General features: G+C 42.5%; 3 protein-coding genes across 4 annotated transcripts in view; 2 read left to right on the top strand and 1 right to left on the bottom strand.

Moving 5' to 3' along the window:
- Positions 1-5,727, top strand: part of Cad96Cb (protocadherin Fat 4-like Cad96Ca) — a 71,252-nt gene extending 65,525 nt beyond the window's left edge. For both annotated transcript variants that reach the window (XM_043429488.1, XM_043429487.1), the window contains 16 exons: positions 795-1,081; positions 1,198-1,290; positions 1,464-1,571; positions 1,929-2,030; positions 2,121-2,246; positions 2,410-2,604; positions 2,790-2,877; positions 3,021-3,130; positions 3,200-3,346; positions 3,456-3,570; positions 3,682-3,751; positions 3,892-4,002; positions 4,156-4,329; positions 4,616-4,836; positions 5,093-5,364; positions 5,458-5,727. In XM_043429488.1, the coding sequence (XP_043285423.1) occupies positions 795-1,081; positions 1,198-1,290; positions 1,464-1,571; positions 1,929-2,030; positions 2,121-2,246; positions 2,410-2,604; positions 2,790-2,877; positions 3,021-3,130; positions 3,200-3,346; positions 3,456-3,570; positions 3,682-3,751; positions 3,892-4,002; positions 4,156-4,329; positions 4,616-4,836; positions 5,093-5,364; positions 5,458-5,547 (2,309 nt within the window). In that variant the 3' untranslated portion in view covers positions 5,548-5,727. The remainder of the gene's footprint in view (positions 1-794; positions 1,082-1,197; positions 1,291-1,463; positions 1,572-1,928; positions 2,031-2,120; positions 2,247-2,409; positions 2,605-2,789; positions 2,878-3,020; positions 3,131-3,199; positions 3,347-3,455; positions 3,571-3,681; positions 3,752-3,891; positions 4,003-4,155; positions 4,330-4,615; positions 4,837-5,092; positions 5,365-5,457) is intronic.
- A 1,033-nt stretch (positions 5,728-6,760) lies between these two features.
- On the top strand, positions 6,761-9,606 carry LOC122416134 (C-type lectin domain family 4 member A). Its single transcript, XM_043428835.1, has 7 exons — positions 6,761-6,851; positions 7,800-7,991; positions 8,201-8,256; positions 8,352-8,573; positions 8,763-8,867; positions 8,983-9,274; positions 9,426-9,606. The coding sequence occupies exons 2-7, from the start codon at positions 7,936-7,938 to the stop codon at positions 9,583-9,585; spliced, it is 891 nt and encodes a 296-aa protein (XP_043284770.1). The 5' UTR covers positions 6,761-6,851; positions 7,800-7,935; the 3' UTR covers positions 9,586-9,606.
- Positions 9,607-9,717: 111 nt separating this feature from the next.
- Positions 9,718-12,519, bottom strand: LOC122416133 (nicotinamidase-like). Its single transcript, XM_043428834.1, has 4 exons — positions 11,624-12,519; positions 11,270-11,534; positions 10,892-11,038; positions 9,718-10,678 (listed from the first exon to the last, which is right to left on the bottom strand). Exons 1-4 carry the CDS (start codon positions 11,839-11,841, stop codon positions 10,280-10,282), a joined length of 1,029 nt encoding a protein of 342 aa, XP_043284769.1. The 5' UTR covers positions 11,842-12,519; the 3' UTR covers positions 9,718-10,279.
- Between the last annotated feature and the right edge of the window lie 1,675 nt (positions 12,520-14,194).

The raw sequence follows: 14,194 nt of genomic DNA, 5'->3' as shown, positions 1-14,194 counted from the left end.
ACAACGATAAAGAAGAAGCGTGGGGGGAGAGGAGTGGAAAGTCAAGGTCACCTTGGCAATCGGAGTGAATAAAAGACTCTTTTGAACAATGAAACGGGGGCTCATGCCCAACGAGGATTTACGCATGTTACTGACCACGCGAAAAGTTCCTTTTTTCGTGCGATTCGTTCACGGTATTCGACGCTATTCGACATCGGTGTATAAAAATTCAAAGGATAGAAAAAATGTTTCTTCCAATTCCGTCGATGCTACGATTGATGCTGACGGGCAGATCAGCCTTTCGGTGGAATTAAAAGGTCAAAATTAAGGTTTTGGTGCGATGAAACACTGACGCGAGCCCGCTCGTTTTCCAATTACGCCCTTTTGACGAAGGACTCGCGGCGTGAAATGAAGCGGAGCGGATATTGCGGTTTTTTTCAAAGACAGCAGGTGATGAAGGGGCAGGTGTAATCGAATACTATTCATTGATCCTCAAAAACGCGGAGGGATACAGATCGCTGACGCTTCGGATGGAGAATTCTCACGGTTCTACTTTCAGCAATCTTTGTGCTTGAACAGACAATGCTTCGCACCTCGATCTCTGAATGAACCGAACCGGTTTTACGGACGAACACGGAACCGCGTGGAATCCCATGGACCTCGCTTTGTGTCAGAAGTGCTGAGAACCTCCGCAGCCATCGAATCCTCCTTTTCAAACATTCCAAAGACCAGAATCTGAATATTTTTGTCTTAATCATCAAAATTTTGATAAATTGTCTCTCTATTGAAGCAAACTAATTATTTTTTCTCATCAGTCATACGGGACCGACGATGCTTTTTGGAAAATGGTGCAACCGCGTCCCACCTCTTCGTCAGCGAAGACCTTGCCGTTGGCGACACCATCGGCGTCCTCGGAGTACTCGGTAACCCGGGCCTCAACGGAGACATCGATTTGAGGCTCCAAGAACACGACAGCCCCGTGACTATCGCACCGCTTTCTAAGAACTTGAGTCTCTCGAGGCCTCTCGATAAAGAAGGAGTCGACGGGCCTGCCAGCGTTCTCGTCAACGTCATTTGTGAACGGAAGCACACGTTGGATCCGGTAATCACTCGCCGCCGCCGCCCCCGCCCGCCCGCGACCAAATCTCATGATTTTGGATGCTTTTATCTTCAGTCGATTTCCTGTAAATCGTGTCAACAGTCTTTTGTCATTTTTAGGGCTTTGTGATTCCTGTAAATATACGAGTAACCGATGCCAATGACAACGCCCCTCAGTTCGTCAACGCTCCTTACGTGCTCAACATTTCTGAGGTAATAGCAAAACACTTTTCCCTTAAAAATACCAAGTTGTACTGATTCTCTAATTTTAAGGGCGACTTCAGTGCTGCCCTCTCGTCACAAGAATTTTTGTTGCTCACATGTTCGATAACCCCGGTAAGAAGTTTTTTTTTGGTTTGGTCAACGATTGCATTTTGCTTCCGAAGGTGACTGTCATTGGAACGAGGGTTTTGCAAGGAGTTCGAGCAGTGGATGCTGATCAACCTGGCGCATACTCGACGGTGCAATACTCCGTTCTCCCAGGACTCAATTCGGTGAATAATTCAATGTTTTTATCGATCCTGCGAAGCCTTCGAATAACCTCGAATCACTTATCATGAAAGATTTTTAAATTTGTCATTCTTTAACAACGCAGCCGATCTTTATCGATAATGAAAAAATATCTGTGGAGGTAAATGGTATTTTGGGCTCGAATATTTCGCACGAATAGAGCGAACTTTTTCATTGGAATGCATTTGAAAAGTCGTCGACAACGAACTTTAGCCCGACGATTTTTTTGTGCTAGTAACTCTGCTTTAAGTACGTTAGAATTAGTCAGTTGGCTGAAAATTTTCTGTCGTTCCGTTGACAGTCGGATGTCCGAGTACTCAAACGTGGAATTTAATTTTCAGGATTACTTTGTTTTCGTGAATGCTTTGGAAGGAACTCTCGTCCTCCGGAAACCATTGGATTACGAAGTTCTCAGCAATTTCTCTGTTGGCATTCGGGCACAAGTGAGCTTCTCGTTTTTTATGGATATTATTTTCGAACGAATGCACAGAAAATCTTACTAAGTTGATTCTTTGGTTTCGTGCTTGATCCAGGACCAAGGGAACCCCCCGCAGTCGTCGGTGACTACGCTGTTCGTCAACGTCGTCGATGCAGACGACCAGAATCCTGCTTTTCTCAATGATCAGTATAAAATAATCATCCCCCATGATGCGAAACTGGTAACTCCAGCGTTTTTTAATTGATCTTTTTTTATCAACAATGTCTAATTGCGGGAAGATAGAAATTTTCGTGGTGTAATTCCGGAAAAGTTTTTCACGATTTCTTGACGAAACACTTCGGTTTCCGTGACTTAGTCAACTTTTCATCGATTCTATTTTACAGAATACAGTGTTGAGGGTCGAGCCAGCTCCGATCCAGGCTGTGGACCAGGATGTTGGCATCAGTGCTCCAGTCAGATACACTTTCCAAGGGGGAGCTTTGCCCTTTTTTAATCTGAACCCCGAAACTGCCGAGGTTGTTATGCTGAGACCATTGCAGAGCTACGAACTCCTCACTCCCGCGACAGTCGTGCTCAAGGTCAGTGTGATGTTTCTATTTCGCTCTCGACTTTACGACTTTCGAATTGTTTCTGTGTTCACTGGGCTGCTCTGGAATTGTTTTTCGTACAAAAATTGACAAGCTCACTTTGAACAAAAACACACACACACACACACCGAAACGAATGGGCTGCAGATTAATTATTTTTGCTGTTCTTTCAACAGGCAACACAAATCGATAATCCGGACCGATACGCTCTCGCAACCGTTGTAGTTTCCAGGGAAACCGCTCTGGGTATCGAGCCGACTGCTGGTAATCAACTTTTGTTTTTATTATAATAATTATGAAAAAAATTAGCGATTTTCTTTCAAGGAAAATAACAATAAAAATTTGTAAGAAGAAAAACTTTGTGAAATTGATTAATCAATTTGGAATTGTGTTTTTCATGTGAAAAGCGAGTCGATTGCCAGTCAAATTCGTACTGAAAGATTACGAGGCAAACGTACCCGAAAATACTCCGCCTGGGAGCGTGATACTGACAGCAGGAGTAAATAAAATTGACCCGGTAAGTAGAGATTCATTAAAGTTTGTACGTTACTCCCACGATATATTTATCGTACGCACGAATTTCCAGAATCTTAAATTTTGGCTGGTGGGAGCAGCCGAAGATTTAGAGCGATTTTCTATCACTCGTGCTGGCGAGCTGATTTTGAAAGGAACCCTCGACTACGAGCGAAGAATTCAGCACAGTTTCCTGGTCCACGTTACCGACGGAAAACACGTGAGTTGCAACGAAAATTTTGTGCCGGATGACGAAATTGAAAGTTCAAAAATTTTCTCCACAATTTTCACGCTCAACAATAGTGACAGCTAATCATTTCCATTCACAGAATCACACAGCGCGTGTCAATATTTCCGTCGAAGACGTGAACGAATGGGAGCCAAGATTTCGTCATCCGCGATACGAATTTCACGCTCGCACACTGAGAGACGGCTCGATAGTTGGTCAGTGAAAATCTTTCAATTTTTTTGACGTACCATAAAAAAATCGAATCGAGAAAGAAAATGAAAAAAATTGTGAAAAAAAAACAAAATTTTTAATTGCTCACCAAACAGGAAGACTCGAGGCTGCCGACGGAGATCGTGGTGACAGAGTTTCGTTGTCCTTGAGAGGGCCCGATGCGAGGTACAGTACCACCAATAACGTAATCCATCATAAACACGTTCCCGTTCCTTCTGTACGAAGGAACCTCGCGACAGAGCTTGAAAATCCTGTTGAAATCTTCGGAACCCTTATTCTAATGTGATTAAATGAATTTTTGGAAGGTCCTTCGAAATCCATGACAATGGCGAACTGATTCTACGGTCGGGTGGTCATTTTAATGGGACACTTGCAAGACTGGTGGCGATTGCATCAGATTCCGGAAATCCACCGCGGTAAGACTGACATTAGGTTTTCTTATTCACTTGAAATTTCAGGAAGGAATGAATTTACCATTTCTTATTGAGATAAAAAAAAATTCATCAAAGTAGTTTGAACCTCAAATTCGATCGAATCGATTATAAACATTCGATGTTTTATTTTTACAGTACCAGCATGATACCAGTGATAGTGCATTTACCGAATGCAGCATCCTTACCAATTGCAGCACGAGCAGCTCCAGCTTGGCTAGGGAGCAGCGTTCTTCTCATAGCGATATTTGGAGCCGTTTTAGGTCTTCTCGGAGTGGTTATTTTGATCCTCATCCTGTACATTTATAAACAGTGCGTAGAGTCACAGTTCGCCGTTGACCGTCACGGCGGGGTAAAAAACGACAGTAATTCTTCGAGAAAAGCTTCGGTGCTAAATGCATGTTGTCACTTTTTTGAATTTTTTCTTGCTTTTATATAAAGAATTTTCATGGTCAAATGGTCACGAAATGTCATTTTATTTTTATTGAGGAGGAAGTTGAGTCGTTTTCGACCCCGTTGATGGATTAGCGGCTCAATAAATCATCGGGAAAAGCATAAGAATCGCTCGTGTAAGTAATTCGCTTTTGAATGTCTGCAGCAAACGACCCAAGGGCGGAGGTTCAGTGAGTTCAGTCGGAAATGGTTACAGAGAAAAGTCTCCGGTTCCTACAGCTTTAAGTTCCACGCCTCAAGTCCTCGCAGCGAGTATCCTCGAAGACGCTCTGGATAGCCCGAGGAATCAAACTGCTCGTGTCAACGATGTTGATAACCCGGTGTTTGGCGAGGACAATGAACGTCCCTATGATGCTACTATCAGAAGTAAGCCTACGCTCGGTTCACAAAGCTTTAGCTTATTTGGATGTAAGTAATCCAGCAATGAGAAATTTCCATGTTTTCAAACTCGGTAAGCCGTCAGAAACTTTTATTTTTTAGGCCCGAATTTCGAATTTTTCCTCCCAAGTGTTGAAACAGAAGAGTAAAAATAACTATAAAAACTCTGCGTTTTGTTGTTTCGAGCCTCCCATTGAATTAATTTCATTTTATTCGCTTTAGTAGCTCTCACGAATTATTCCAGGTGTGACAGCATCAAGACAAATCGCATTGTACAACAAGCACAAAGTCGGTCCTGCACCGAACCCACCGGCGCTGTCCGCGACTGCAAATATCCCCAACATAGGTGGCCTCGTTCAAAATATGAACGACCTAAGTGCTCGAACGAATATTGACGCTGGATCGCAAAATTCGTCGACCTACTCTGGCGACCCCCCCGACTCGTTGGCACCAACGTGGCCAGCAGGCTCACCGTCGAGGAGAGTCAAAAAACTTTCATGGGACGACGACGACAAGGTGCTTCGACTCGTTGGCTAATATTTTACAAATAAAACTCACTCAGCTTATTGGCAATTGTACCGAGTCACGAGCTTTCTTCTCTGCTTACAGACGGACGACAGTATCAACGTTGGCGCCGACTCACGACCAGGTCTCAGTAGAACCGGAAATGAAAAACTCAATCTCACCGTGTACTTTTAAGCCCTCCTGTATATTCGCCAACGAAACACTCGTGCAAATATGGCGAACCACCCAATCATTGTCCATTTATTGAATGAATAACAGTCTATCTTATAGCCCTGTAAAAATTTTATTTCAAAGCAAGTACGATATTAACGAATCGATGTATTTTGGGACAATAAAGAAACAAATTTAAGTGTAGTTAATGAAAGATTGAAATTAAGCCTAACACCGTTTTGAAAATTCGGTGGATTCCATCGGCCAAACTTTATCGGTGACAGCAAAAATTGCAAATCGCTCATTCACTTTGTTTGCGTTAACTCTGCAGTTCCCGCCAATTTTTTCATGCGTGTCGATTTTCTGGTACTCGAAAATGGGCGAAAATCTGCGGAGAGTTAACATTCTTTCGGGGAAGATACCGCGGCAACGTTCCCTACAAGAAGACCAACTTTTCGGAACGTTTTTATAAGATCCCACAAACATGGAGAGGCGACGTTTGAAGTTCTGTAATTGGGGTCAGTGGGTCTGCCGGGTTATGAGTGTTCAGCGATATCGAACGATTCACGGAACAGCAGTTTCTCTGTACCTTGAAATCGCCGTTCACCGTTACAGCCGATAAAACTAAGGATCTTTGAAATCGCAGATTTCGTGATGGAATTGAGAAAAAAAATGGGCGTTCGGTGAAGCTTACGGAAATCAAGTCAATGACTTTTTTCTAGTTTATATATCGTCGGTACGTCCAACGATCTCGAAACGCGGTTTGCAATAACGAAGTTCACGTCAATAGTCAAGTTCCAGCGGTTACAATCGATATTGATAAACGCGATTGACTTTTGGGCCCTTTGAGCGAGAAAAGACGACGAACGAGGACATTCGGTCGACATTTTTTGAACCGCCACCAGAGGGACACATTTTTCGTCGGATGTTTCGACATCGAATGTTTTTGTTCCGTCATGGTCGATTTTGGTTGGTTGACTGACCGACGGTTCGTCATGAGTGAAATAAAAAGCGATTATGACGAAGTATTTATGGTGAACACAAGAGCACAATTTACTCCCGCACACTCTAATGCGAGCGATGCCGTAACAACGATGATCCCACAAAGTATAATAGTACTCAGAAATGGCGGGAGGCACGAGAAAAAGAAAGTGAGACATGCTTCGGGGGTGGGGAGAAAGTGACCCAAGGAACTTGTGAGTTGTTCAAGTGGTGTCGACGATCAGTCGAGCCTCAGTTCTCGAATTCCTTAACAGGGGCCTTATATTTCCGCGTACTGTACAATCGAAAAGTGATAAACGGAGAAATCGCCTAACTGTCGTTGAAAAGTAAGTTGAAATTGTTTTGTGTCAGAAAAATTGGAAACATTATTTTTAATGGTATTAACGTTTTAGAGGCACTTAAACCGCTGTGAATCCTCAACAGTATATTTATTATCATAAAAGTTTGTTTATGTTTCGAATAAACGAGAAGAAACTATCTAAAAATTTATGAAATTAGTTCTTTGAGTAAAATCAAATTTTATCGACTTTATCTGTTAACGGTTAATTCGTTGGTTTTTTGTTCAATAAAAAAATACGCTAAAGTGCGAGTGCGCAGAGAGCAGTTTTCGTGAATTTGAGTTCGGTTTTGATTTCGAAAAGTCTGATGTAGAAAACGAACAGTTGCTTTTTTCTGAATTTGTGTTCAGACCTAAACTGTCAAACCACAAAAAAAAACACTGTAAAAAGTCTCATTGAAAATTTCATGCTCTAAAAGATCGGTTTTATGGATTGGCACGTTTTTCTGACATCTCAATACTTTGCGGGGCAGAAGTTAGCGGCTTCGGTAACTTCGATAACCGATAAAAACGGTATTGGACTTTTCAAGCCAGAACTGAGGTCTGAACTCAAGATTATAAAGACGAATGTCGGTCGTGAAGCATTCCAAGGCGTTGCACGAAACAACGTTAATTTTTTTTTTTTCATATATTTGAATTCTCGATTCTATTTTCCCAACTCACTTCAGAAAAAAGAGATTTTTTTCGATAATTTTTCTCTCAAATGAGAGCTTCATATAGCTTCGTCTTCATTTGTGTATCGATGAGGATTCCCCTCTAAAATTATGTAAAAAAAAAAAAAATAAAAATGTTTCCAACTTTTTTGAGGCGAGTGCCGTCTCGATGAGAATTTGTTCGGTAAAAGTCAGAGTGCGGCGGGGATTTCCACTTTGAGCAAATTTTCCCCAAACTTCACCGTCGTTTCAAAACGCTGTCGTTATATAAATGTATTTGCAAGTGTGTTGTCATATCGGTGTGCGAAGATCTGCGGCACTTTGAATTTCCGGGAGAAAGTAGCTCGACCAAGCGAAGCGCGTCAAGAGGCTCGTCAGCAGCGTCAACAACGCCGTGTTTCTTATTGCCCGGAATACCCGATGAATATGTTTCCCAGAAGAATATCAGTGTCACCGGGAACCCGTCTCAGTCTGACGCAAGTATACGCCCAACATCTGAATCTCTTTTTTTTTAATTTAATGAAACGTCCAATTCGTTCATCTTCACCTTCGCGATATTAAAAGTGAATGAAAATAATTGCGAAGAAAAATTAGCCAAAGAAGGGCGAAAAAATTCATCCGAAGTTTGACCTTGAAATGCGACGGTCCCCAATTTTGCTATTAAAGGTTTCGTTGGCTATTGCAGGCTGGATTTGAAAACCAGTTTAATGGCATTGATCGTGATTACTTCTTCCGTATTTGGTGAGTTAATAGCTGTCAAAAGTTTCAGCCAATGACGTTCGAGCGAGGTGCCAGAGGTCTCTGCACGCCATATACTCAATTCTGGTTATTTACAGCTTCTGGCATCGAGAATGTGACTCTAGATCAAAATTTCCAATCGACTAGGCTTCAGGGCCCGTGGAGCGAGATTTTAGAGGATTGGATTACCACGAACGATGGATCTGTCAATAGTCGCCAAGCTAAAGTAATGAGACTCGGGGACAAAGGATTGACGATTTCGTACAAGGGAATGGCGCCTAATAAGCGGGACGTTTCAGAAACGGATTTGTATCTTTTGAGTTAGTATGAGTCCTGTAAAATCAAGAAAAACATTAACGAAATGAAGTTCTCGATTTTTTTGGGCACAGATGCGTATAGGAGGCAAATATTTGTTAGTCCCTTACTATAGCCGTGAATTTTTGGAAAAAAGTACATTCCAGGCTGCATGGCTGTGATAATGGAATAATTTGTAAAGAAATTTCTCGTAGGTGCGATTGAAAAGCTCGTGTACCGAGTCGACTTTTTGGAAAAACGACTTCGACGTTCCGAGGAGCTTTTGTACTATGTTATTTCCGGAAATAATAACGCAAAGGGTGATTTGACGAAGCTCTATAAAAATACGAGCTGATTATTGACTAAATTGACTATTCCCAAAGGCGATTGCCTTTCAATCGTGACTCTTGACTGACGAGCGTTGTATGATTTCAGATGCTTGTCCATCGAACTACACGAGAGTAGGTCAAAACTGTTATCACTTCAGTTACCGTGAGTTCGACTGGAAATCCTCGGCGAGTTTCTGTCGAGGCATGGGCGGTAACCTCGTGGAGCTAGAAACTGTCGAAGAGAATCAAGATCTCGTCACTTATCTCCAAGCGACGAAGAACTTTAAGGGGAAAAGTTATTGGACAGCGGGCTTGAATCCGGGGCTGTTGTGGATTTGGGCCGGCAGCGCGAGGCCGGTGCACGAAGATACGAAGCAGACTGTCATCGGGAACGGAAGGTCCGTCGCTGAACCTGTGCACAAATTCGTTGTGTTTTTTTTTTTTTTTTTACTTTTCTTCCCCTCCACTCGCCCTTGCCGTGCTCCGCGTTCAGTTTTTCAACGTCGCTCATTCGACTATGCTGAATTCGAGGGCTCTGCGCTGTTGCAGGTGTTTAAAGTTGGATTACAACTCGGCATCGAGAATTTATTCGTACAAAGGCGAAGACTGCGGTACCAGACAGCGATACATTTGCGAGCTGACAAAAGATGACGAATTGGGGAACAAAATTGAACGGACCGCGCGAGCTCACCAGCGCTCGAATATTTAATCAATGAGATCCACGATTCGCTGTAGTCTCTGCTCTCCCGAAGATTCTATCGGATATTCGTAGGGAAAAATGCAGCTGTGGAATGGGGACATGAAATATTTGCAGTGACCAGCAGCCAGAACACCATCGATGTACATACTTGTTACATTATTTTATTTATTCTTGTACATATGAGGAAATATAATTTACTAAAAAATACACAGCGACCCGACGCTGCGTTCGTAAACGACCAGAAAACACATTTTCTTCTCAGGTCTCGACGTTACTCGGCAAAGAAAGCAAATTTTTTCAAGTTAAACGCAGATTATTACTCGCCGTGATCGAAAAAGCTGCTCTCGCCCGAAATTGATCATTTTTATTTCTAATTGCACTCTAAAAAAATAAATTTAATTTTTTTACATGTTCCGCATTACTTTCGGTGAAATATTTCAATATTTAAGCTAATTCGATGTTATTTTGATTCTTGGATTCCGGGCGGAGGGCAACGCTTCGACTTTGTTAAAACTTTGGAGTCGTAATTGGAAAATGAGGAATTTTGTCAACCGTCCGCTCAAGCAAATTGAGTTTTCGTTCGATACGAATGACGAACTTTTTAGAATTTCTAAAAATACTGAATCGATATATCCTATGAGGTTACTTCCGTTGGAATTAAGCTAGAGAAGCAGTTTTATTCCCATTCGTTGGATTCGCGAATTCAAAAGTCGTCCGCGTGTTCATCACCGGACCATTTTTTGGCCAAGGTGCACGCGGCTTGCTGCGCCATAACAAGACTGCGTTTAACGCCACGAGCAAACGAAAGCACGTTGTTGGCGTTGGTCACCAACCCACCGTTGGCTAAAATACTTTTACGAGCTTCCTCAACACCGTCGCAATCGACCCCTCGACAAAGGTCTTCGACAACGGCCAATCGGAATCCTAGGCGAAGCCCGTCGAGGCACGTCGCCTTCACGCACACGTCCAGGGCAAGACCGCAAACGTAAACGTCCGTTATTCCATTGTCATTCAAAATTCCTAGCAATTCCGTCGAGTCTTCTGCCGCATTATCGAAAAATCCTGAGTACGCGTCCATGTCCGGTTTTTGACCTTTGCGGACCTTGAAAAACGCGTTGAGCAATGTCAAAATTTTGACGCGAGACGAACGACTATGATCTCAATATTTTTTGGGGTTTTTCAGTATAAAAATCGTCCGGCAATGCTCACAATTGTGCTGCTCGGTCTCTCGAGTGCAAATTAATAAGAAATTGCCAAACTTTTCGTCACATTCTGTGAGAAAATACGGAAAAAGGCTCCTGTGGCATGTACTCACCTGAACAGAATCCTCTGCGACGAATAAATCCTTGTGCAATTCTGCGCCCCACGAATCCATGACGCAATGCCTTGGCCAAAGTACTTGTTCCAAGTCAGGCTGCACGAATCGAACCGTGTCGAAAGGCTTCGCATCTTCCTTTGAAATCTGATAAATAATATTGCTGATAAATCACTTTAAAGTGACAAAAACATCGGTCACGAATAATTTGATCGGGTCAGCGGGACCCCGGCGTGAAATAGCAACATTTTTTCGAGTTTTACAACGTCCTGCTGCCGGAAATAGTGTTATTAAAATCCGTCTACTGGTAATAACAAAATTTTGGTATTCGCTGCTATCAAGGCCGAGGCAGTTAAATTATCTCGTCGTAAGCCTTACTTCGGATTCCGGGTGAAGCTCACGCATATGCAAATTCTCGTAAAATCCAATGTGAGTCTCCGGGTGCCAGTCTAAAGTGTAAACAATTTTTTTCCAGCAGTCTTCCTTAAGGAGTCGATTGATCGGTTCGACGATTTCTCCACCGTCCTCACCGAGGTCACAATTTTTCAGGGCCAAAGTACCGTCGATGAAATCATTCTGAACATCGATGACGAGCAGTGCATTAACTGGATTGATAATGACCGAAATCCATTCTTTGTGACATCTGCGCGAACGGAAATAGCAAGTGGCAATGTGAGCGAATAGGATTTTTCCTTCGATTAGTTTCACTGATTCGCGGAAGAAGATGCGTACCTTAGCCATTCATCCTCGTTCAGCAAGCCGTCGCCGTCGGCATCGAGAATATCGAAAATGTCATGGATGCGATCCTCCGAATCGGCGACTTCTTCCTGGCCGAAAAGTTGGTCGCACAGCGTTTTGAATTCCTCATAGTCCAGGGCGCCATCTTCGTTGGTGTCGAATCTTCGTAGAATTTCATCAGGCTCGTTCCAACCGTCTTTTTCAAAAGCCATTGCGAGCGCGGAGGAGCGTAAGGATTGGTGGAAACCGAAATCAGCGCGGGAAGAAGGCCCGATCGATACTGATGCGTCTCGGTTGTTTGTTCTCGCGTCGCAGATGGCGCAGGACTGAGGGCTGGCGACAGTCCTACTGCGTTTTTACACGTCTACAAACGAGTTCTCTCCAAAAGCGGAACAGACGAATAATAATCCTCCCGAAGGCAGACGCTCATTTGGGCTTAATCGTGTGAGAGCTTAACACGCGAAAAGCCTGCGTGGCTTTTGACGGGTGAGAAAAGAAGGTTTTATTGACGAAGCGCGTCAATCGTTGCTCGGATACCGGGCTATGTCGTGATGCACGATGCGACTGGGGATTAAAGGTGGAAGGCGAGCAGCGCTACTGCAGAGTACAATTGCCCCCTACCCGCTTCCGCCTCCTGCTCTACCTTATTCTCATTTCCTTAGCGTGTGATCAGCCCCGAAAGAGTTTTTTTTTTTCCTGTCTGCTTGCCAAGTATCCCAATTTTTGTCCGGCTTTATTTTTAGACATGAAACCCTAAGCCTCAATGCGTATTTCAGCAATTACTCGCTCTCGACATACCTCGAATACCCCGGTCCCAGGCCCTCCCTGCTCACTGATTGCGATGCAATCATTTCATTCAGACGGTGTGACGGGCATCGCCAACCATCCGTGACCCCAATCTATATATCCTCGCTCCTCACAAAACGTCATCATTTAGCGTTGTTATCGCTCATTTTTTGCGACCGAGCCATCGATACATTTCGCTTTAAGGTAGTTGTGTACGTGTGTACACGTCTACTGTTGGCTACACGGTTTTGTCGAAGCTCGTACACTGCCTGTGCTACACAATCACGCCTCATGCGAAAATAAGTCTTCTAAAGTGGCGCTGTAATCGTGGCAACAATACACGGGGAGACTTTTATACGAATATTTCGGATGAATTTGCTATAAAAATTTGCTATGTTTTGTAGCAGCGCTGTTCTATATCGCCATTCTATTATACATTTCACCAGTGCATTATAATTTTGATGCCGAAAGCAGTTCTCTCAAATTTTCAAATCTCGAATGATGTATCGATATCTGAATGTCTGCGTGTCTGTGTTTTTGGAGAAATGTTAAAAATTGGTGAATTGGACTGGACAAATTGTTTAAAATTTTACTAGTATGTGCCACTGGTTAATTTTCATGTTTACACTCGCAACGCCTCATATAATTGGTGGGCGCATGAATTTTGCTATGTTATTAAGCAAAATTCAGTGCGACAAAGGGGAAAATACGAAACTATGCATATTTTTTTTATAGCACAGAGAAACGACTGCTCCTAAATTATCTCCTAAATTTTCATCAAATCATTTCATTATTTACTATGTTTGTGATCGAAATTCGCTCGGTGTTCATTTTTGGTATAGTACAGCGCATTATTTACTATGAACAGTGGTAATGGTTCCCCAAACTTTTGCATTATTTGACACACTCTATAGCGATTATTATTACAATATCGATGTGGTCCAACGTTACTATAAAAACAGCATCGAGCGTCAAAATGTCAGTGTTTCCCGAAATTTTATTTATTCGTTAGGAAAGAAGTTGAAAAGTGTTCAAATGGCAATTCAATCGAGAAAGGTAATCGAACAGTCGAACATTTGAGAAAAGAGTTGCTTCCATATACTGTTTTGTATTGCACTCGCCATGCGGTTCGCCACCGACCGTACACTGTTGCCACGTCCTCACAGCCGGTCATGCGTCCGTTCCGGGTCAAAAGATTCCCATTTTTTAAAATATTAATCCCACAATAGTACTGAATACACGACTAGTTTTATTTTTAGGCCGTAAGATTCGTTTAGCGTTGGTAATAAAAATGTAAACAAAGTGCTATCCAGTGACGCGTCAGGTATAGAGCATCGCGTAGCAAAAGGACGCATTTTTAAGCGCGAATATCTCGAAAAGTGAATCAATTTGAAATTTTGACAGTCGGTCCATGAAGGTTATTATTATTACAGCATACTTAAATTTCAGCCGGTATTTAAGATTTCAACAAAAGTACAAAACGACCACCTTATTTTTTTCACAAAATTCATATTTTTCCATATTTTACTATGCTACAGTTAAAATGAGCTAGGTAATTTGCCGGGCGATCTTTATAGCTGTAAAATCGACTGAATTATTGATGTGAAAGAAAAATTGCTGTAGAGTCAATCGTAAAAGCAATCGTGAAGTGAGCACTTTTTTTTAGAAAAAGTAAAGTTGAATATCCACATTTTTTATTCATTTCTTTTTCTTCATTTTATATTGACACAGCCGATTCGAATCTTATTCATTTTTTCACTTCTGGAATATCCAATCGAA

This window comes from Venturia canescens, chromosome 9, assembly GCF_019457755.1.
Source record: "Venturia canescens isolate UGA chromosome 9, ASM1945775v1, whole genome shotgun sequence".
In the NCBI taxonomy this organism is placed as follows: Eukaryota; Metazoa; Arthropoda; class Insecta; order Hymenoptera; family Ichneumonidae; genus Venturia; species Venturia canescens.
The sequence above is the reverse complement of the archived record's forward strand: the minus strand, read 5'-3'. Positions and strand labels throughout refer to the sequence as shown.